This window comes from Zonotrichia albicollis, chromosome 36 (assembly GCF_047830755.1).
Source record: "Zonotrichia albicollis isolate bZonAlb1 chromosome 36, bZonAlb1.hap1, whole genome shotgun sequence".
NCBI lineage: Eukaryota > Metazoa > Chordata > Aves > Passeriformes > Passerellidae > Zonotrichia > Zonotrichia albicollis.
The window spans coordinates 1,335,275-1,353,147 of NC_133854.1; the positions used below are offsets into that span (position 1 = coordinate 1,335,275).

Sequence of the window (17,873 nt, forward strand, 5' to 3'; positions counted from 1 at the left end):
GGCATCTGAATTCCTGTTTCGGTATTGACAGCTCTCATTTGCTTTGAATTTCTCCACATTAATTCCAATGCATGAAGGCCCAGCCCTGCAGCCTCTGGGCTGGCCCTGCCAGGGGCCATCACAGCCAGAACAATTTCCCAGGCAGCCCAAGTCTCACTGCCCATGGTTGGATTTGCAAACTGGGGGCAGCCGTGCACAGCCAGGGGGTTCCATTTCCCCAGTGGGCCATTGTGAAGGGCATGGAGCACATCTGGGAGATGGGTTCTCCATGGGCAAAGGTTCCATCTCCTCATTTTTTCAACTGCTCTTTTAACAACCCGTTCAACCAGTCCTGCAGCTTGTGCATAGTCTGGTACATGAAAAACCGTGCAGGCTTAATCACTGCATTTTTCACAGGAATAGACAAAGCACTCTGCATCACAGAATCAGCAAACACTGTAAAAATAGCCAATTTCATCCCTTCCTCCTTTTTCATTGTATACAATCTCACAAAGTTGGCCACTGACATTAATGTCCTGGCCAATCCTGTTCTGTAGGGTATTTAGTGTTACATCCCTGAGCAGCCAAAGCTACCAATTTAGTAGTGTCACCAATATTTCACATTATGATAATTTTATATGTAGACAGTGATAGAGAAATACATTTATAGATTGATATGGACATATATATAAAAAATAAATATATATATAAAGGTCTTATTATCCTATAAATATATATATATAGTTATTTATTACATTAATATTTCACTTGCAAAAATGGCATCTGAGCTCAAGATTAGAACCTTCTTCTGTTGCTCCATGTGGGAGCATTCCAACAATAATTGTTCCTTGTGAAGGTGCTGTTTCTAATGTACTCTTAACAAATTCATTTTTGTCTGCCTAAACCCACAAGGTGAGGCTCCAACCCCACTGGGAGAGGGCTCAGGTCTGACAGTGCTGAATGAACAAACTGACAGCACTGCTAGTGTGGCAACATCTGCTTTCATCCTCCTCTTGGGTCCCTCCCAAAGCCTGGCCAGGGCTCAAGGAGGAACCAAGGGAGGTGACTTTGACCATACAGCCCCAAACAAGGTCAGATGTCAGATTTCATGGCCTTGTCTGGCTTCTAAATACACAAAGGTCAATACATGTTTCACTAATGAGTGGCTACATCTATCTCAGTGCTAATAACCATGCATATTTCATCAGGGAGCAGATACAAAGATAACCTTTGCTTGGAAGGTTCATCCAGAGGCCACCTTTGGCTCAGGGCCTGCTGTCCAGGCCTCACTCAGGGCTGGTATCCAGGCCTTGGCACTTCAAGGACGTCATTTAGTGCTGGGCTTGGCACTGCTGGGTGAGCGGCTGCACTGGGTGAGCTCAGAGGGCATTTCCAACAGAAAGGATTCTGTGATTCCATGATTCTATCCACTGCATTCAGCTGGGGCAATTTTAGCAGCATTCCTTTGCTCCAAAAGTTCCCTCTTGCCCAGCTCCTGTGGCCTGAGGCTTCAGCTCCTGGTGCTGAGCTGCTCATGCTGAACAAGACGACTCAGAGAGATGAATCCAGTCCATGCAATTCCTTCTGGGACACGGAGAGGGGAGGATGTGCAAACAGGAGCAGTGTTAGCTGTGGCCTCCTCTCTGCCCCTCACGCCTTTCAGCGCTTTGAACCAGCCAAGAGCTTTCTCCAAGAGTGCAATGGAGCAGCTGTTCCTGCTCCCAGACCTGGCTCTTCCCAGTCTCTGCCCATGCCTGGTTCTGTACCTCTTGCTGTGCCCTCTGTTCCCCCAGGGCTCGCTGGCTGCTGCCCAGGACTGTGGCACTGGCACAGATCCAGTGCTCCAGAGCCTCCTTTCTGTGCCCTTGGAGCTGCCTGGGCATAGCAGCCTTTTCCATCTGGAAGCTCCCCATGGACAGGGAGTGCCCAGCTCCGTTCCTTGCACAGCCTCCAGGAGCCCAGGGCTGCCATCTCCAGTCCCTGCTGGCACTGGGGGCTCCCAGGTGCCTCAGGCTGCCGTGACACCGCTGCACATGGGAGGGAAGAGGGGCAGGGGCTGTGCTCAAAGTCAACTCCATGTGCTGCTGCTGCTGTGGGGTCATTTGTGCAGCCCTGGCCCAGAGTCAGGGATCAGATCCTGCCAGTCTCTTCCAGCCCTGGCTGCTCAGAGTTTGGGCCTTGGAGCCTCAGTGGCCAAAGGCAGCAGCTGCTGGTCCCTCTGTGTGCCCGTGTTCAGCAGTGCTGCTCCATCAGTGTGTGCCCAGCAACGGGGAAAAGCCTCAGCCCTGCAGGGCCAGGAGCTGCCGGGCTCTGCCTGAGCAGCTCAGCCAGCAGGAAGGGAGCTGCTCCACATGGGAACCAGGAGCAAAAGACATTCCTTTGATAGGACATGTTTTCTATTGAAAGGAAAAAAAAGGAAAAAGAAATAAAAACCTATATAAAATATGAAAGATAAAAACAAAACCCAAGTGTGCAGTGAAAAATCTTCTCTAACTTTGAATTAGAGGTAACTGATCTTTTGAAACAGAACTCATGTCTTTTGTAAATGCGCTGATGGCATGGATCCATCTTACTGACCTCAGCAGTCTTTATAAAAAGTTTTTGGGGATTGTTTCCAATATTGTTATTTTAAATTGTGGTCGAGCAAGAGGAAATTGTTTAGTGCCCTTCCAGCTCCAAGCAGGACTGGGAATGGAAACCCTGTTAAAGCCCAAATCCTTTACAAGATGACCTTCCTTCTCAGCCTGCAAATGAGATGCACATTCCTTTTCAAACTGTCAGGGATTTCTTAGAGACACAAAGTCCCACTTACGGCTTTTTGCTCTGGTTTGGCAGTGCAGAAGGGCAATTCTCCATCCACCAGCTCCAGACTGCACTGCCTCAGGAGCATGGCCCACTCGCCAGCTTTGGCCCACTCGTGGCACTGCTAGAGGAGGAAAAAAGTGCAGTTGCACAATTCCAGCCAATAAAGAAGGAAGAATGGGACAGACAAAACACCCTGTACAGATCCAGGCATTCAGCTGGGACTCTGGAGAGTTTGGGTCCTTGCCAGTTGGATGTGTGTCCCCAGCTGCAATCTCTGGGCCTGCAGCAGAGTCTCACTCACCGGGCAAAGCAGAAAGCTCAGGCGCTGTGCTCGCAACAGGCTCGTCTGATGCAGAGCTGTCAGAGCAATGTGAGGGCAGAGCCAGCCCAGCTGGGCCCAGGGCTGAGCCCAGCAGAGCCCTGGCAGAGCCCAGAGCAGCCTCAGCACCCGCAGAGCCCGGCTGCAAGGAGAGAAAGCAGAAACCGCCCGTCAGCTGAGGGCTCCTGTACCCTTGTGCCAAGGCCTGCGGTGCCCAGGCCATGCTGGCTGTGCCCAGAGCTGTGCCCAGAGCTGCCCATCCCTGCTGTCTTTGGCAGCAGAGCAGGAGGGCAGCACATGTGTCCAGCGTGCAGCCAGCCACGGCACATCCAGCCCTCAGTAGCTGCCCAGAGTCAAAAAGCATCTGGGCAGCTGACTGAAGAATTCATTGCATCTGCCCTTGCAAAGGGGGAATCTTTGGTGCCCAGCCAGGCCGTGCCATGTCCAGATCTGGAAGCATCCCCCTGCCTGTGGACTCACCTGCAAATTGGGCCTGGAGCCTGGCTTTGAAGAAGGTGCCAGAATCCAAGTCCATCATCTTCAGCTGGCCAGGCCAAGGAAGAGATTGTCATCCTTGAGGTTGTCCTTGGTGTCTCCAGCAGCAGCCCCACTTGGAACAGCTTCTCCAGGGGCTCCTTCTCCTTCCCTGGGGCCAGACCAGGCTCTCAGGGCTCTGCCCAGGGCCCCAGCCATCCATGAACCATACAAACAAAACCAGGGGGGTTGGTGGCCACCAGTGCTTGCCACACCATGTCTGCAGCTCAGCTCCAGCCCAAGAGCTGTGTGTTCCCTTCTGCTGACCCCTGCTCAGAACTACAGGCAGGACAAAACCAGCTTGGTTTGCTTTGCCACTGATTGCCAAGAGATGCATGGAGCTGGTACCTGCCAGGCCCCTGGATCCAACAGTGCACGTGGATCTCTTCAGTCTTCTAGGGCAGAGGAACACCCTTCACCCAAGGATGACAGAAAAGATCTTCTAAGGATGGCCTGTCCGAAGGCTGCATGGACAAACATCTCTTAATGACATCTTGGCATGCTGGGGAGAGAAACCAGAAATCACCAATCAGTTGGAGAAGTTGTACCCCTGTTTCCACGCCCAGATCATGCTGGTTGTGCCCAGAGCTGGGCCTAAACTTCCCCATGGATACTCTGTTTGGAGGAGAGCAGGATAGCAGGACATGTGCCACCTCCTCAGCAGCTGCCAGAGTGGGATGCCCATCAGCCCGCTGCTGACTCCCAGCACTGGTATTCCCCCGCGTGCCCAGAGATGAGGATCCACCTTGAGAGAGCCATCGTGGGAACAAGATTCGCCCCCGGATGATCTCCTGGCCCCTCCTGAACGGGTGCTTCCCCATGACCAGGTGGCACAGCAGGAGGCCCAAAGACCAGATTGTGGCTGCCTCGCCGTGGTAGCGTTGGTGCTGGATCCACTCTGGGGGGCTGTAGGACAGGGTTCCTGTGGAACACAGACAGAGATCAGCAGGGGGATGCTGCTGCTCCCAGAGCCTGGCCCCAGCATCCCTGGGCATGTGGGGGTTGCCCCAGAGGCACACGGGGTGAGCGCTGCCCTCTCTCCAGCACCTGGGACTTGTGCACAAACTCGGGGCTGGAAAAGAAGCCACTGGTCCTGGAAGAGGGCAGAAGAAACCCTAGGAAGGCCCAACCATGACACACAAAGGAAAAACCCACCCAGTAGTGGAGAAAAGCCACTCTCCTTCCCACCTGCACGGCCCCCAAAAATCTTAATAAGCCAAGGAGAACAAGGGGAGTGGAGCAGTCCAAGCCCTTCCTCGCCTGCACACCAAACCATCCAGGGCATGGGGTCAGACCCCTCTCCCAGCTACCCCCATGGGGGTTTGTGTCGGGCTGGCTGCCCCAGCTCCAGCCCCAGCCCAGGCCACAGTGGGTGCTGAAGGCTGTCAGCAGGGCTGGGAGCTGGCAACCCTCACACCCCACCCGGAACAACTCGGCTCCAGCATCAATCCCATTGCAGTGCTGCACCCAGGCTGGGCCACGAGATGCCCAGGAGCATCCCCTGCGAGGGCTCACCTGCAAACTGGGTGTAGGCTGTGTCTTGGAGGAAGGCGCCACAGCCAAAGTCGATGAGTTTCAGCTGCCCGCTGGCCAGCTCGAGCAGGATGTTCTGTGGTTTGATGTCCCGGTGCAGGACCCCGCAGCTGGTGCAGTGCTGCACGGCCTCCAGCACCTGGCGGAACAGCTCCCGCGCCTCCTCCTCCGGCAGGAACCCCCGCTCCGCCAGGACACCCGAGAGCTCCTGGCACCGCTCCGGACGCTCCAGCACCAGCAGGAAGATGTCAGGGAGCTCAAGCCATTCCAGGAGCTGAATGACACCGGCACGGCCACGGGACACCTTGGCCAGCAGCACGATCTCCAGCGGGGCGCTCGTGCCGTCGGGCTGCGTGAGGAGCGTGGTGCCGTCAGTGGGGCCGAGGCCGTGCCGGGGCTCTGGGAGCCCTCAGCCAGCCCGGGATGCTCTGCACGCCCCGCTCAGCCCACGCCCGCTCTCCCCGCAGGGCTCACGGCGGCTCCCACCCTGCCGGGCCCCGGCTCCTCGCCGCCCGGCACGGCCCGGCTGCTGCCGCTGGCCCCGCTCACTCACCAGCTCGCCCCAGTGCCGGATGAGATCTCTCGGCACGCATTTGATGGCCACCTGCGAGCGAGGGAGAGCAGCGGGGTGAGCTCGCCGCCCGCCATGCCCAGACCCATCCTCCTCCTCCATCCCCTCCTCCCGCGCCCGCCGCCGGCCCCGCCACTCACCGGGGCGCCGTCCGAGAGCCGCGTGGCAGCGAAGACGCTGCCGAAGCCGCCGCGCCCCAGCAGCGACCCAAGCCGGTACCGCTCCTGCAGGGCCTCCTGCGCCTTCCCTGCGGGCGAGACGCGGCTGTCAGCGCTCGGCCCGGGGCCAGCCACGGCCCCCGAGCGCCCCTCACCCGCCGCGGACCCGGCATCCCCACCCGCCCCGGGCCCCGGCGGCTTGGGGCCGGAGGCCGCGCTGCCGAGCGGCGGAGCTCGGGCCGGGGAAGCCGCAGCGGAGGCGGCGGGAGCGGCCGCGCTGCCTGTGTCCTCCGCGGGGCCCGGGGGGAGCCGGGACCGGGGCCGGGGCCGGGGCCGGGGTCGGGACTGGACCCTGCGTCGGGTCCGGGGCCGGGCTCGGGCCAGACGGAGCCGAAGGGCGGCGATGCCGCCCCAGCCCCAGGCACTGATGCCCGCCCAGCAGCGCCACCGCCAGTACAGCCCGAGCCGGGCCGAGGCGAGACCGCGGCGGGACGGCCGGGGCCGGGCACGGGGCAGCCTCGCCCGGGGCCGGGGGCGGGCCGGGGGCATGGCCCGGCCCTGAAGGGGACAAGGGAGGCGGGGAGAGGAGAGGGACGCCGGGCAAGGGACTCTGAGAGAACGGTGCGGGACAACTGGAAAGGGAGAGAAAGAGAGAGAAAGAGAGAAAGAGAAAGCAAAGGAGAAAGACTATTAAAAAGTATCTGTTTTGCAGCTTCTGCCGCCACTGCCGCCGCTGCCGCCGCTGCAACTGAAGCACCGGGGCCGTTCGTCCCCGTGTCCGTTCCCCGCTCGCCCCACGAGCCCCACGTTCCAGCCCCGCGCGCCCCGGGGACAGCCCCTTCTTCTGTCCAAACACGGGAACTTTGCAGCCTTGAGCCCGGATGCAGAGCCCTGACTCCTGCACACTGGCACAGCGATCCCCTCACTTGCTGCTGGGCATTGTCCTTGCTGAGGGTCAGACACTGCCGGGCCACCTTCCCTTGGGGTAGGATTCTTACCTGACCCCAGCACTGCACTTACACCTCCAGTGTTGCTTTCCAGTAAAAAGAGGGGAAGGAAAACTGTGTGTGGCTCATGGTATTTTAGAGTGTCCAAAAGTCACTAAGTCACCGATCTTAGAGGTGAGGTGCATCTGGAATTACTGGGATGGAGATGCAGTGCAACATGGAAAAGGGGAGCATAGACATAAATAGATGAAAACATCTTGGATTGTTTCTTTCATTTTCATTTCCCTTCTGGAAAGCTGTTTCAGTTTTCCAGGAATCTTCTCCTGTCTGCTCTTCCCAAGAATCTCTCATGGAGAACATGGTCAAGCTTCTGTCACAAGATTTGCCACCAGGAAATTAGGCCACTGGTGAAATTTTCATTTTGACTGTTTGTGCTGGTTTAGGGCAAATTTTGGGAGGAAACCTCCAAAAGGGTCCGTCTAGAAAGCAAGTTCAAGCAGCCCCTCCCCCTATTATTTCAGGAAAAGACTTCCCTTGAGAAAAGTGAAAAAACCCCAGTTTATTTAACAAGTAAAGTATTCACAAGCATGAAAAATTAATAATAATAAATAAAACCTCTGACACTGCTGAAGAGATGGCAAATTCAGAAAGTCCTTTTTGTGGGTTGTTGTTGGCTCACTCGGTCTCTTCTAAGTCCCTCTGGTGCTGAAATGGAGAGTCTCAGAGCTCGGTGGGCCACAGGTGTGAGCTGCCGCCGGTGTTTTTCTGGGTTTTCAGTCCAGAGCCGGTTTAAACAGTTTCCAGAAAAAGAAAAGTCACAGTCTGAGGAACTTCTCTTCCTAAGCTAGCTAAAACCAATTTGCTAGACCTGGGCTGTGAAGGCATCGGGAAATTTCCAAATCTGGGCACTGGCGGTCCCAGCAAACACCAGATCTGGATGGTGCTGGAGCCAGAACCTGCAGATTTACAAATTTTGTCTTTCTGTGCCATCAAATCACTGGGCTTGGGCTGTGCCAGCACCAGGAAGTTTTCAGATCTGAGCGCTGGCGCTGCCAGCAAACACCAGATCTGGGTGGTGTCATTGCCAGTGACAGAAATCTGCCAGATTTGGGCTCTGCTGGCACTGAGAAATTTCCAAATCTGGGTTCTGGTTACATGAAACACAAGATGTGGGTGGTGCCAGACCCAGTAGCAGGAAGCTGCCACTGGTTTTGGATTTCTGTGCCAGCAAATTGCTGCCCTTGGGCTGTGCCAGAATAGGGAAATTTCCAGATCTGGGCACTGGCAGTGCCAGCAAACAGCCCATTTCAGGCTCCAGGCTCCAGGCAGGACTGGATCTGGATGCCTTCCTCTTTTCTTTCCTTCTTTCCTTCCTTCTTTCTTGGGATCCTGCTGCCAGCAAACTCCAGATTGGGCATTGCTGTCAAGGGGAAATTGCCAGGTTTTAGCTTTCTTTGCCAGCAAATTCTGGACATGGGCGGTGCCAGAAGAGGGAAATTGCCAGATGTGGGCACTGGCAGTGCCAGCACACACCAGATCTGGGTGGGGAATGTGCCAGCACCAGGAAATTGCCAAATGTTAACTTTCAGTGCCAGCATATTGCTGGAATTATGCTGTGCAGGAACCTGAAAAATTCTGGATCTGGACACTGTGGTATCAGCAAACACAAGATTGGGTTGCTGTAGGTACCAGGTATTTGCAAGGTTTTGGCTTTCTTTGCCAGAACATTACTAGACTTGGGCTGTGCTGGCACCTGGAAATTCCCACCTCTGGACACTGGTGGTGCCAGCAAACACTGGATCTTGGCATTGCCAATGACGGTAGCAGGGAATTGCCAGATTGTGGCTTTCTTTACCAGAAAATTGCTAGACTTGGCTCTGCCAGAAAACAGGGGAATGTCCAGATGTGAGCAGTGGCAGCAAACAGCAGGTCTGGGCACCTGTATTGGCATCAGGAAATTGCCAGATTTTGGCTTTCTGTGCCAGCAAATAGCTGGACTTGGCTGTGCCAGCACTGGGAAATTTCCAGATCTGGGCACTTGCACAGCAAACACCAGACCTGGGCTGTGCTGGTGGCACCACTGGGAAGCTGCTGGGTTCTGGCTTTCTTTGCCAGAAAATTACTGCATTTAGGTTTTGCTGGCACTGAGAAATTGCCAGATGCTAATTTTCTGTGCCAGCAAACTGCTGGAATTAGGCTGTGCAGGCATCTGAAACATTCCCAATCTGGGCACTGGCGGTGTCAGCAAACCCGAGATCGGGTTGCTGCAGGTACCAGGTATTTGCTTGGTTTTGACTTCTATTGCCAGCAAGTTGCTGCACTTGGGCTGTGTCAGAATATGGAAATATCAAGATCTGGGAACTGGCAGTGCCAGCGAACACCACATTTCAGGAAGGATTGGATCTGGACCCGTTCCCTCCCTGCCTCCCTCCCTCAACAAGGTGCCAGAGGGGCTGGACAGCCAGGCAGAAAGGGACCTGCAGGGACTGAGGGACAGCAGGCTGGACATGAGCCAGCAGTGTGCCCAGGTGGCCAAGGAGGCCAATGGCTCCTGGCCTGGATCAGGAAAGGTGTGGCCAGCAGGACCAGGGCAGTGATTTTTCCCCTGTGCTCAGCACTGCTTGGGCATCACCTTGAGTGCTGTTTGCAGTTCTGGGGCCCCCAATTGAGGGAGAACATGGAGGGGCTGGAGCGTGTCCAGAGATGGGCAACAAGGCTGGGTAGGGGTCTGGAGCACAAGAGCTTTGAGGAGCAGTTGAGGGAGCTGAGGTTGTTTATCCTGGAGGAGAGGAGGCCCAGTGGAGACAAGGCAGTGTAAGGGCACAGGTTGTTCTTGATGATCGCCATGGCCTGTTCCACCCTTGCTGATTCTGGGATTCTCTGGAACCACCCTTGGAGCAGTTGCAGGAGGAGCCCTGGGCCTCCTCTTCAGGAGCTCCAGCAGCCCAGGTCCCTCAGCTTTTCCTCCCAGCCCCAAAGCCCATCCTGTCAGTCCTGCAGAGCCTCTGCAGGTCCTCCTCACTGCCCAGAACAGGGAGCCCCAGAGGCAGACACAGCAGCCCAGATGTGCCTCCCTGGCCTGGGGTGCCTCTGGCAAGGGAGCAGCACCAGGCACTACAGGAGCCTGCAGACAATTCCTGCAGCACTTGTAGGATGATCCTGCTGCCCAAGGGACGCTTCCATGGTGCCAAGTCAGGAACTGCAATGGGGAGTGGGGCCAGAGAGGAAAGGGCAAACAGGGATGGGCTGTTTGCAGGGCAGGGAACAGGGGTGGGCAATGGGAAGACATTTGTATCAGGAAGAGTAAAGAAAGCAAAGGTGAAGCCAAGGAAATGCTCAGGGCAGTCTGGGGGTGGCTGCCTGGCAGCCCTGGCTCTGAGTAGCAGCGTCTGCAGTGGGACAGGAAACTCCCAGCGTATGGGAACAAACTTTCTGGCTGACTGCAGAGGCCAGGACAAACCTGGGTGGTTTCCCTGGTGTCCCCCAGCCCCTGCTGGCCCCAGGGCTGATGGCATTTGTGCTCCCTCAGGTTCATGTCCCCACACCAACAGCATGGGGGTGCTCCCCCTGCTCTGTGCAATGCAAACAGGGGCTGCTGAGGCAGTGCTGCCGTGTCTGTGCCTGCAAGGATGGGGCACCTGTGTGAGCTGGGGGAGAGGCCAGGGCTGCAGAGGGGGGATGTTGTTGGCAGCTCCATGAGGACGCTCTGGGACGCTGCCCTGGGCTGTGCAGCGCACTGGGGATGGATCAGCCCCTGCTCTGCTGCTCCTTCCTGTCTCACCCATGGCCCTTGCAGAGCACCAGCTGCTGCTGTCCTTAGCTGCCATGGCAACCCTGGGACAAAGCGCTGTCAGGGCTGTTCCAGGTACAATTGCAGTGACACTCGTTGGTGCCACCAGGTGCCATGGCAATGGCCACAGGGACCCGTTCCTTGGTTTGGTGCCATGGCAACGAGTGCCCGGAGCTGTTGTGATGGTTGGTGGCCATGGAAAGCTGCCCTGGGCCCTTGCTCAGGGCTGGTGTCAGTGCCCAGGGCCAGAGGGGATCCCTTGCTGGGGGCTGTGCCATGGCCACCTGCCCTGTGCCGCGCTGGCCGCTCAGGCACCAGGAACCAGCAACCAACGGCATGGCCAGGGCCAAAGGCCAGGTCAGCCAGACAGAAAGGGGCAGGGCTGGGCACTGTTTCCATGGCAACCGGCACTGGGGGGGACACTTGGGTCACCTGGCCTGGCGTTGCGATGGAAACCCCTGGCAGGGACTGAGGGCACAGCCCCTGCCACTGAGACACTGCTGGGCCGGGTGCTGAGCACAGGGCTGAGCACGCAGAGATGGTTTTGTTCTTGCTGAGCTGCAGCACAGCCAAGGCCTGTCCTGCCCCTCGGCAGCCACGCTGGGGAGGGGCTGGGGCTGCGGGGGAGCTGGGCAGGGGACACAGCCAGGACAGGGGACCCCAACTGACCCTGGGCATAGCCCAGACCAGAGCACATCATGCTCAGGGTGTGAAGGGGGGAACAGGGAGGAAGAGGGGGAATTTTGGAGTGAGGGCTTTTGCCTTCCCAGGGAATACCTAGGCAATAGGGGGCCCTGTTTCACCAGTGGGCAGCCTCACTACCAAAGACACAGACACCAACTTAAGGAATTGTGTCATTTATATCATGCACAGCTGCAAAGAATTACAAAAGGATAAGGCTCAGCAAAGCACATCTTCATTAGCAAAGAATTACAAAAGAAACTCAGCAATCCATCATAACCCATCATTATGTTTTGATGACCAATCCCTTGGTGAAACACTAGAGGTGTTTGTGGCAGACAAAGATTCTGGCTGACTATCAAGGTACACCTTACAGACATCAGTAGTACATTAGTGACACCGTTCTTCATTCTTTTTTCTCAATCCCATTGGAGTTAGGAACAAGAATTCTGTTGTCCCTGGAGCTGGCACCTTTTTAATTCAGAACAATGCCCCAAGGCCCTTTGCTGTTCAGCTTTACCATGCTGTCTGTGGCTAACAAGGCTTGGGGGGCCCTTTCCCCTCTGGCTGGAAGGGGTCGGGTCCCAGTCCATGAGGGGCACCCAGGCTCCTGGATGGAGTTCCTGTGCAAGTCCCTCAGTGTCACAGCAGCCTTCACATGGGGCCTCGTGGATCAGAGCATTTTCCACAGGGGCCCTTGGGGCAAACAGGGAGATCTGGTCTGGCAGGATGCGTAAAGCAATATCCTGTCAGATTCTCCTGACACAGACTCCTTGGCTGCAGGGACACATTCCCATTGTTGCTGCCCAGGTTCCAGGACTCAGAGTTGTCTTTCCTAGGAGCTGCTCCTTCAGCTGCCTCGGGAGGGCCATTTGGCCTCCGGACCCACACTCTGGCTCCATTATTAGGGCTGATGGACCTAAACCCTTTAGCTCCACAAATGGTGGTGACTGGAGCTGGATCTCCTATTTTCACAATCATTCTTAAAACTGCAAGATCAATAATTGTGCTACCCTGTCATGGGGTTGAATAATCCAATCTTGTTATTTATTGTTTAACAGATTTACTGTAATTTCTCCTTGATATTCTGCATCAGTTCCTCCTGCCATGACAGGAACACTTTGCAAGGCCAAGCTCCAAGGGAGCAGTGACCAAAGCAACGTGTCCTGGAGGCATCTGAATTCCTGTTTCGGTATTGATAGCTCTCATTTGCTTTGAATTTCTCCACATTAATTCCAATGCATGAAGGCCCAGCCCTGCAGCCTCTGGGTTGGCCCTGCCAGGGGCCATCACAGCCAGAACAATTTCCCAGGCAGCCCAAGTCTCACTGCCCATGGTTGGATTTGCAAATTGGGGGCAGCGGTGCACAGCCAGGGGGTTCCATTTCCCCAGTGGGCCATTGTTAAGGGCATGGAGCACATATGGGAGATGGGCTCTCCGTGGGCAAAGGTTCCATCTCCTCATTTTTTCAACTGCTCTTTTAACAACCCCTTCACCTGTTCAACCAATCCTGCAGCTTGTGCATAGTCTGGTACATGAAAAACCATGCAGGCTTAATCACTGCATTTTTCACAGGAATAGACAAAGCACTCTGCACCACAGTATCAGCAAACCCTGTAAAAATAGCCAATTTCCTCCCTTCCTCCTTTTTCCATTGTATGCAATCTCAGGAAGTTGACCACTGACTTTCGGGTCCTGGCCAATCCTGTTCTGTAGGGCATTTAGTGTTACATCCCTGAGCAGCCAAAGCTACCAAATTACTACTGTCAGCACTATTTCACATTATTTTTATTTTGTATGTATATATTGATATAGAATTATAGATATAAAGATATGCAGCTATAGACATATATAAATATAAATCTATAAATATAAACATGAAGGTCTTATTATCCTATAAATATGTATATAGTTATTTATTACATTGATATTTCACTTGCACAAGTGCATCTGAGCTCAAGATTAAAACCTTCTTCTGTTGCTCCATGTGGGAGCATTCCAACAATAACTGTTCCTTCTGAATGTGCTCTTTCCTATGTACTCTCAAAAAATTCATCTTTGTCTGCCCAAACCCACAAGGTCTTTTCCTTTTCCATTTGAAATTTTTGGATGCATTTGAAGACATCCAGGGGTGCACCTTCTTTCACCTGACTGCCTCACTGCTTCCACGGGGCTGTGACCTCAGCCCACTCCAGAGCCAGGGAACTCCAGGGAAGGGCTTCCCAGCTGCGAATTTCTGATGGGACTGGTTCCTCACATTGACACTGAACAAGTTACATTTTGTTGGGATCTGGCCAGACTGGGCCAGTTTTTTTTCACCAGTGGGCAAAGTCAGCACCAAAGACACAGACTCCAACTGAAGGAATCAGTGTCATTTCCTGCAGTTCAGAGCAGCAAAGAATCACAAAAGGAGCAGCTCAGCAATGCACCCAATCATCCCCACCAAAGAGTGCCTGCAGTGATTAAGAAAGATCCAGCAGCATTTACCCTCAGCCTTTACCATCCCCCAGACCCACACAGCAGCTGGGGAAGCTGTCACAGCCAAGGCTGCAGAGCCACTCCTGGGCACTGGGAATTCCTGCAGGTGCCTCCAGCCCCAGGAGAGGCTCCAACCCCGCTGGGAGAGGGCCCAGCTCTGACAGTGCTGAATGAACAAACTGACAGCACTGCTAGTGTGGCAACATCTGCTTTCATCCTCCTCTTGGGTCCCTCCCAAAGCCTGGCCAGGGCTCAAGGAGGAACCAAGGGAGCTGACTTTGATCCTTCAGCCCCATACAAGGCCAGATGTCAGATTTCATGGCCTTGTCTGGCTTCTAAATACACAAAGGTCAAGACAAGTTTCACTGATGAGTGGCTACATCTATCACAGTGCTAATAACCATGCATATTTCATCAGGGAGCAGATACAAAGATAACCTTTGCTTGGAAGGTTCATCCAGAGGCCACCTTTGGCTCAGGGCCTGCTGTCCAGGCCTCACTCAGGGCTGGTATCCAGGCCTTGGCACTTCAGGGACGTGGTTTAGTGCTGGGCTTGGCACTGCTGGGTGAGCGGCTGCACTGGGTGAGCTCAGAGGGCATTTCCAACAGAAAGGATTCTGTGATTCCATGATTCTATCTACTGCATTCAGCTGGGGCAATTTTAGCAGCATTACTTGGCTCCAAAAGTTCCCTCTTGCCCAGCTCCTGTGGCCTGAGGCTTCAGCTCCTTCAGCTCCTGGTGCTGAGCTGTTCATGCTGACCGAGACGACTCAGAGAGATGAATCCAGTCCATGCAATTCCTTCTGGGACACGGAGAGGGGAGGCTGTGCAAACAGGAGCATTGTTTGCTGTGGCCTCCTCTCTGCCCCTCACGCCTTTCAGCGCTTTGAACCAGCCAAGAGCTTTCTCCAAGAGTGCAATGGAGCAGCTGTTCCTGCTCCCAGGCCTGGCTCTTCCCAGTCTCTGCCCTTGCCTGGTTCTGTCCCTCTTGCTGTGCCCTCTGCTCCCCCAGGGCTCGCTGGCTGCTGCCCAGGACTGTGGCACTGGGACAGATCCAGTGCTCCAGAGCCTCCTTTCTGTGCCCTTGCAGCTGCCTGGGCACAGCAGCCTTTTCCATCTGCAAGCTCCCCATGGACAGGGAGTGCCCAGCTCCGTTCCTTGCACAGCCTCCAGGAGCCCAGGGCTGCCATCTCCAGTCCCTGCTGGCACTGGGGGCTCCCAGGTGCCTCAGGCTGCTGTGACACCGCTGCACATGGGAGGGAAGAGGGGCAGGGGCTGTGCTCAAAGTCAACTCCATGTGCTGCTGCTGCTGTGGGGTCATTTGTGCAGCCCTGGCCCAGAGTCAGGGATCAGATCCTGCCAGTCTCTTCCAGCCCTGGCTGCTCAGAGTTTGGGCCTTGGAGCCTCAGGTGGCCAAAGGCGGCTACTGCTGGTCCCTCTGTGTGCCCGTGTTCAGCAGTGCTGCTCCATCAGTGTGTGCCCAGCAACGGGGAAAAGCCTCAGCCCTGCAGGGCCAGTAGCTGCCGGGCTCTGCCTGAGCAGCTCAGCCAGCAGGAAGGGAGCTGCTCCACACGGGAACCAGGAGCAATGGACATTCCTTTGATAGGACATGTTTTCTATTGAAAGGAAAAAAAAGGAAAAAGTAATTAAAACTATATAAAATATGAAAGATAAAAACAAAACCCAAGTGTGCAGTGAAAAATCTTCTCTAACTTTGAATTAGAGGTAACTGATCTTTTGAAACAGAACTCATTTCTTTTGTAAATGCGCTGATGGCATGGATCCATCTTACTGACCTCAGCAGTCTTTATAAAAAGTTTTTGGGGATTGTTTCCAATATTGTTATTTTAAATTGTGGTCGAAGCAAGAGGAAATTGCTTTGTGCCCTTCCAGCTCCAAGCAGGACTGGGAATGGAAACCCTGTTAAAGCCCAAATCCTTTACAAGATGACCTTCCTTCTCACCCCGCAAATGAGCCGCACATTCCTGTGGAAACTGCCAGGAGTTTCTTAGAGACACAAAGTCCCACTTACGGCTTTTTGCTCTGGTTTGGCAGTGCAGAAGGGCAATTCTCCATCCACCAGCTCCAGACTGCACTGCCTCAGGAGCACGGCCCACTCGCCAGCTTTGGCCCACTCGTGGCACTGCTAGAGGAGGAAGAAAGTGCAATTGCACAATTCCAGCCAATAAAGAAGGAAGAATGGGACAGACAAAATACCCTGTACAGATCCAGGCATTCAGCTGGGACTGTGGAGAGTTTGGGTTCTTGCCAGTTGGATGTGTGTCCCCAGCTGCAATCTCTGGGCCTGCAGCAGAGTCTCACTCACCTGCCAAAGCAGAAAGCTCAGGCGCTGTGCTCGCAATGGGCTCGTCTGATGCAGAGCTGTCAGAGCAATGTGAGGGCAGAGCCAGCCCAGCTGGGCCCAGGGCTGAGCCCAGCAGAGCCCTGGCAGAGCCCAGAGCAGCCTCAGCACCCGCAGAGCCCGGCTGCAAGGAGAGAAAGCAGAAACCGCCCGTCAGCTGAGGGCTCCTATGCCCTTGTGCCAAGGCCTGCGGTGCCCAGGCCATGCTGGCTGTGCCCAGAGCTGTGCCCAGAGCTGCCCATCCCTGCTGTCTTTGGCAGCAGAGCAGGAGGGCAGCACATGTGCCCAGCATGCAGCCCGCCATGGCACATCCAGCCCTCAGTAGCTGCCCAGAGTCAAAAAGCAGCTGGGCAGCTGACTGAAGAATTCATTGCATCTGCCCTTGCAAAGGGGGAATCTTTGGTGCCCAGCCAGGCCGTGCCATGTCCAGATCTGGAAGCATCCCCCTGCCTGTGGACTCACCTGCAAATTGGGCCTGGAGCCTGGCTTTGAAGAAGGTGCCAGAATCCAAGTCCATCATCTTCAGCTGGCCAGGCCAAGGAAGAGATTGTCATCCTTGAGGTTGTCCTTGGTGTCTCCAGCAGCAGCCCCACTTGGAACAGCTTCTCCAGGGGCTCCTTCTCCTTCCCTGGGGCCAGACCAGGCTCTCAGGGCTCTGCCCAGGGCCCCAGCCATCCATGAACCATACAAACAAAACCAGGGGGGTTGGTGGCCACCAGTGCTTGCCACACCATGTCTGCAGCTCAGCTCCAGCCCAAGAGCTGTGTGTTCCCTTCTGCTGACCCCTGCTCAGAACTACAGGCAGGACAAAACCAGCTTGGTTTGCTTTGCCACTGATTGCCAAGAGATGCATGGAGCTGGTACCTGCCAGGCCCTGGATCCAACAGTGCACGTGGATCTCTTCAGTCTTCTAGGGCAGAGGAACACCCTTCACCCAAGGATGACAGAAAAGATCTTCTAAGGATGGCCTGTCCGAAGGCTGCATGGACAAACATCTCTTAATGACATCTTGGCACGCTGGGGAGAGAAACCAGAAATCACCAATCAGTTGGAGAAGTTGTCCCCCTGTTTCCACGCCCAGGTCATGCTGGTTGTGCCCAGAGCTGGGCCTAAACTTCCCCATGGATACTCTGTTTGGAGGAGAGCAGGATAGCAGGACATGTGCCACCTCCTCAGCAGCTGCCAGAGTGGGATGCCCATCAGCCCGCTGCTGACTCCCAGCACTGGTATTCCCCCGCGTGCCCAGAGATGAGGATCCACCTTGAGAGAGCCATCGTGGGAACAAGATTCGCCCCCGGATGATCTCCTGGCCCCTCCTGAACGGGTGCTTCCCCATGACCAGGTGGCACAGCAGGAGGCCCAGGGACCAGATCGTGGCTGCCTCGCCGTGGTAGCGCTGGTGCTGGATCCACTCTGGGGGGCTGTAGGACAGGGTTCCTGTGGAACACAGACAGAGATCAGCAGGGGGATGCTGCTGCTCCCAGAGCCTGGCCCCAGCATCCCTGGGCATGTGGGGGCTGCCCCAGAGGCACACGGGGTGAGCGCTGCCCTCTCTCCAGCACCTGGGACTTGTGCACAAACTCGGGGCTGGAAAAGAAGCCACTGGTCCTGGAAGAGGGCAGAAGAAACCCTAGGAAGGCCCAACCATGACACACAAAGGAAAAACCCACCCAGTAGTGGAGAAAACCCACTCTCCTTCCCACCTGCACGGCCCCC

At 55.3% G+C, this 17,873-nt stretch overlaps 1 protein-coding gene and 1 pseudogene across 1 annotated transcript; both read right to left on the minus strand.

Annotated features, from left to right (window-relative positions):
- Positions 1-3,681: 3,681 nt before the first annotated feature.
- LOC141726540 (serine/threonine-protein kinase pim-1-like) lies at positions 3,682-6,839 on the minus strand. The gene is made up of 6 exons (XM_074531465.1): positions 6,826-6,839; positions 5,882-6,116; positions 5,724-5,774; positions 5,153-5,519; positions 4,383-4,559; positions 3,682-4,139 (listed from the first exon to the last, which is right to left on the minus strand). Exons 1-6 carry the CDS (start codon positions 6,837-6,839, stop codon positions 4,033-4,035), a joined length of 951 nt encoding a protein of 316 aa, XP_074387566.1. The 3' UTR covers positions 3,682-4,032.
- A 2,781-nt stretch (positions 6,840-9,620) lies between these two features.
- LOC141726541 (serine/threonine-protein kinase pim-1-like) overlaps positions 9,621-17,873 on the minus strand; it is a 38,325-nt pseudogene continuing 30,072 nt past the window's right edge.

Excerpts from the sequence above, each read along its gene's own strand:
- LOC141726540 (XM_074531465.1), bottom strand. Across the intron at positions 5,520-5,723 it reads TCCGGCACTGGGGCGAGCTG|CCCGACGGCACGAGCGCCCC; the intron begins GTGAGTGAGCGG and ends CTCCTCACGCAG. Across the intron at positions 4,140-4,382 it reads CCCACGATGGCTCTCTCAAG|CATGCCAAGATGTCATTAAG; the intron begins GTGGATCCTCAT and ends TTCTCTCCCCAG.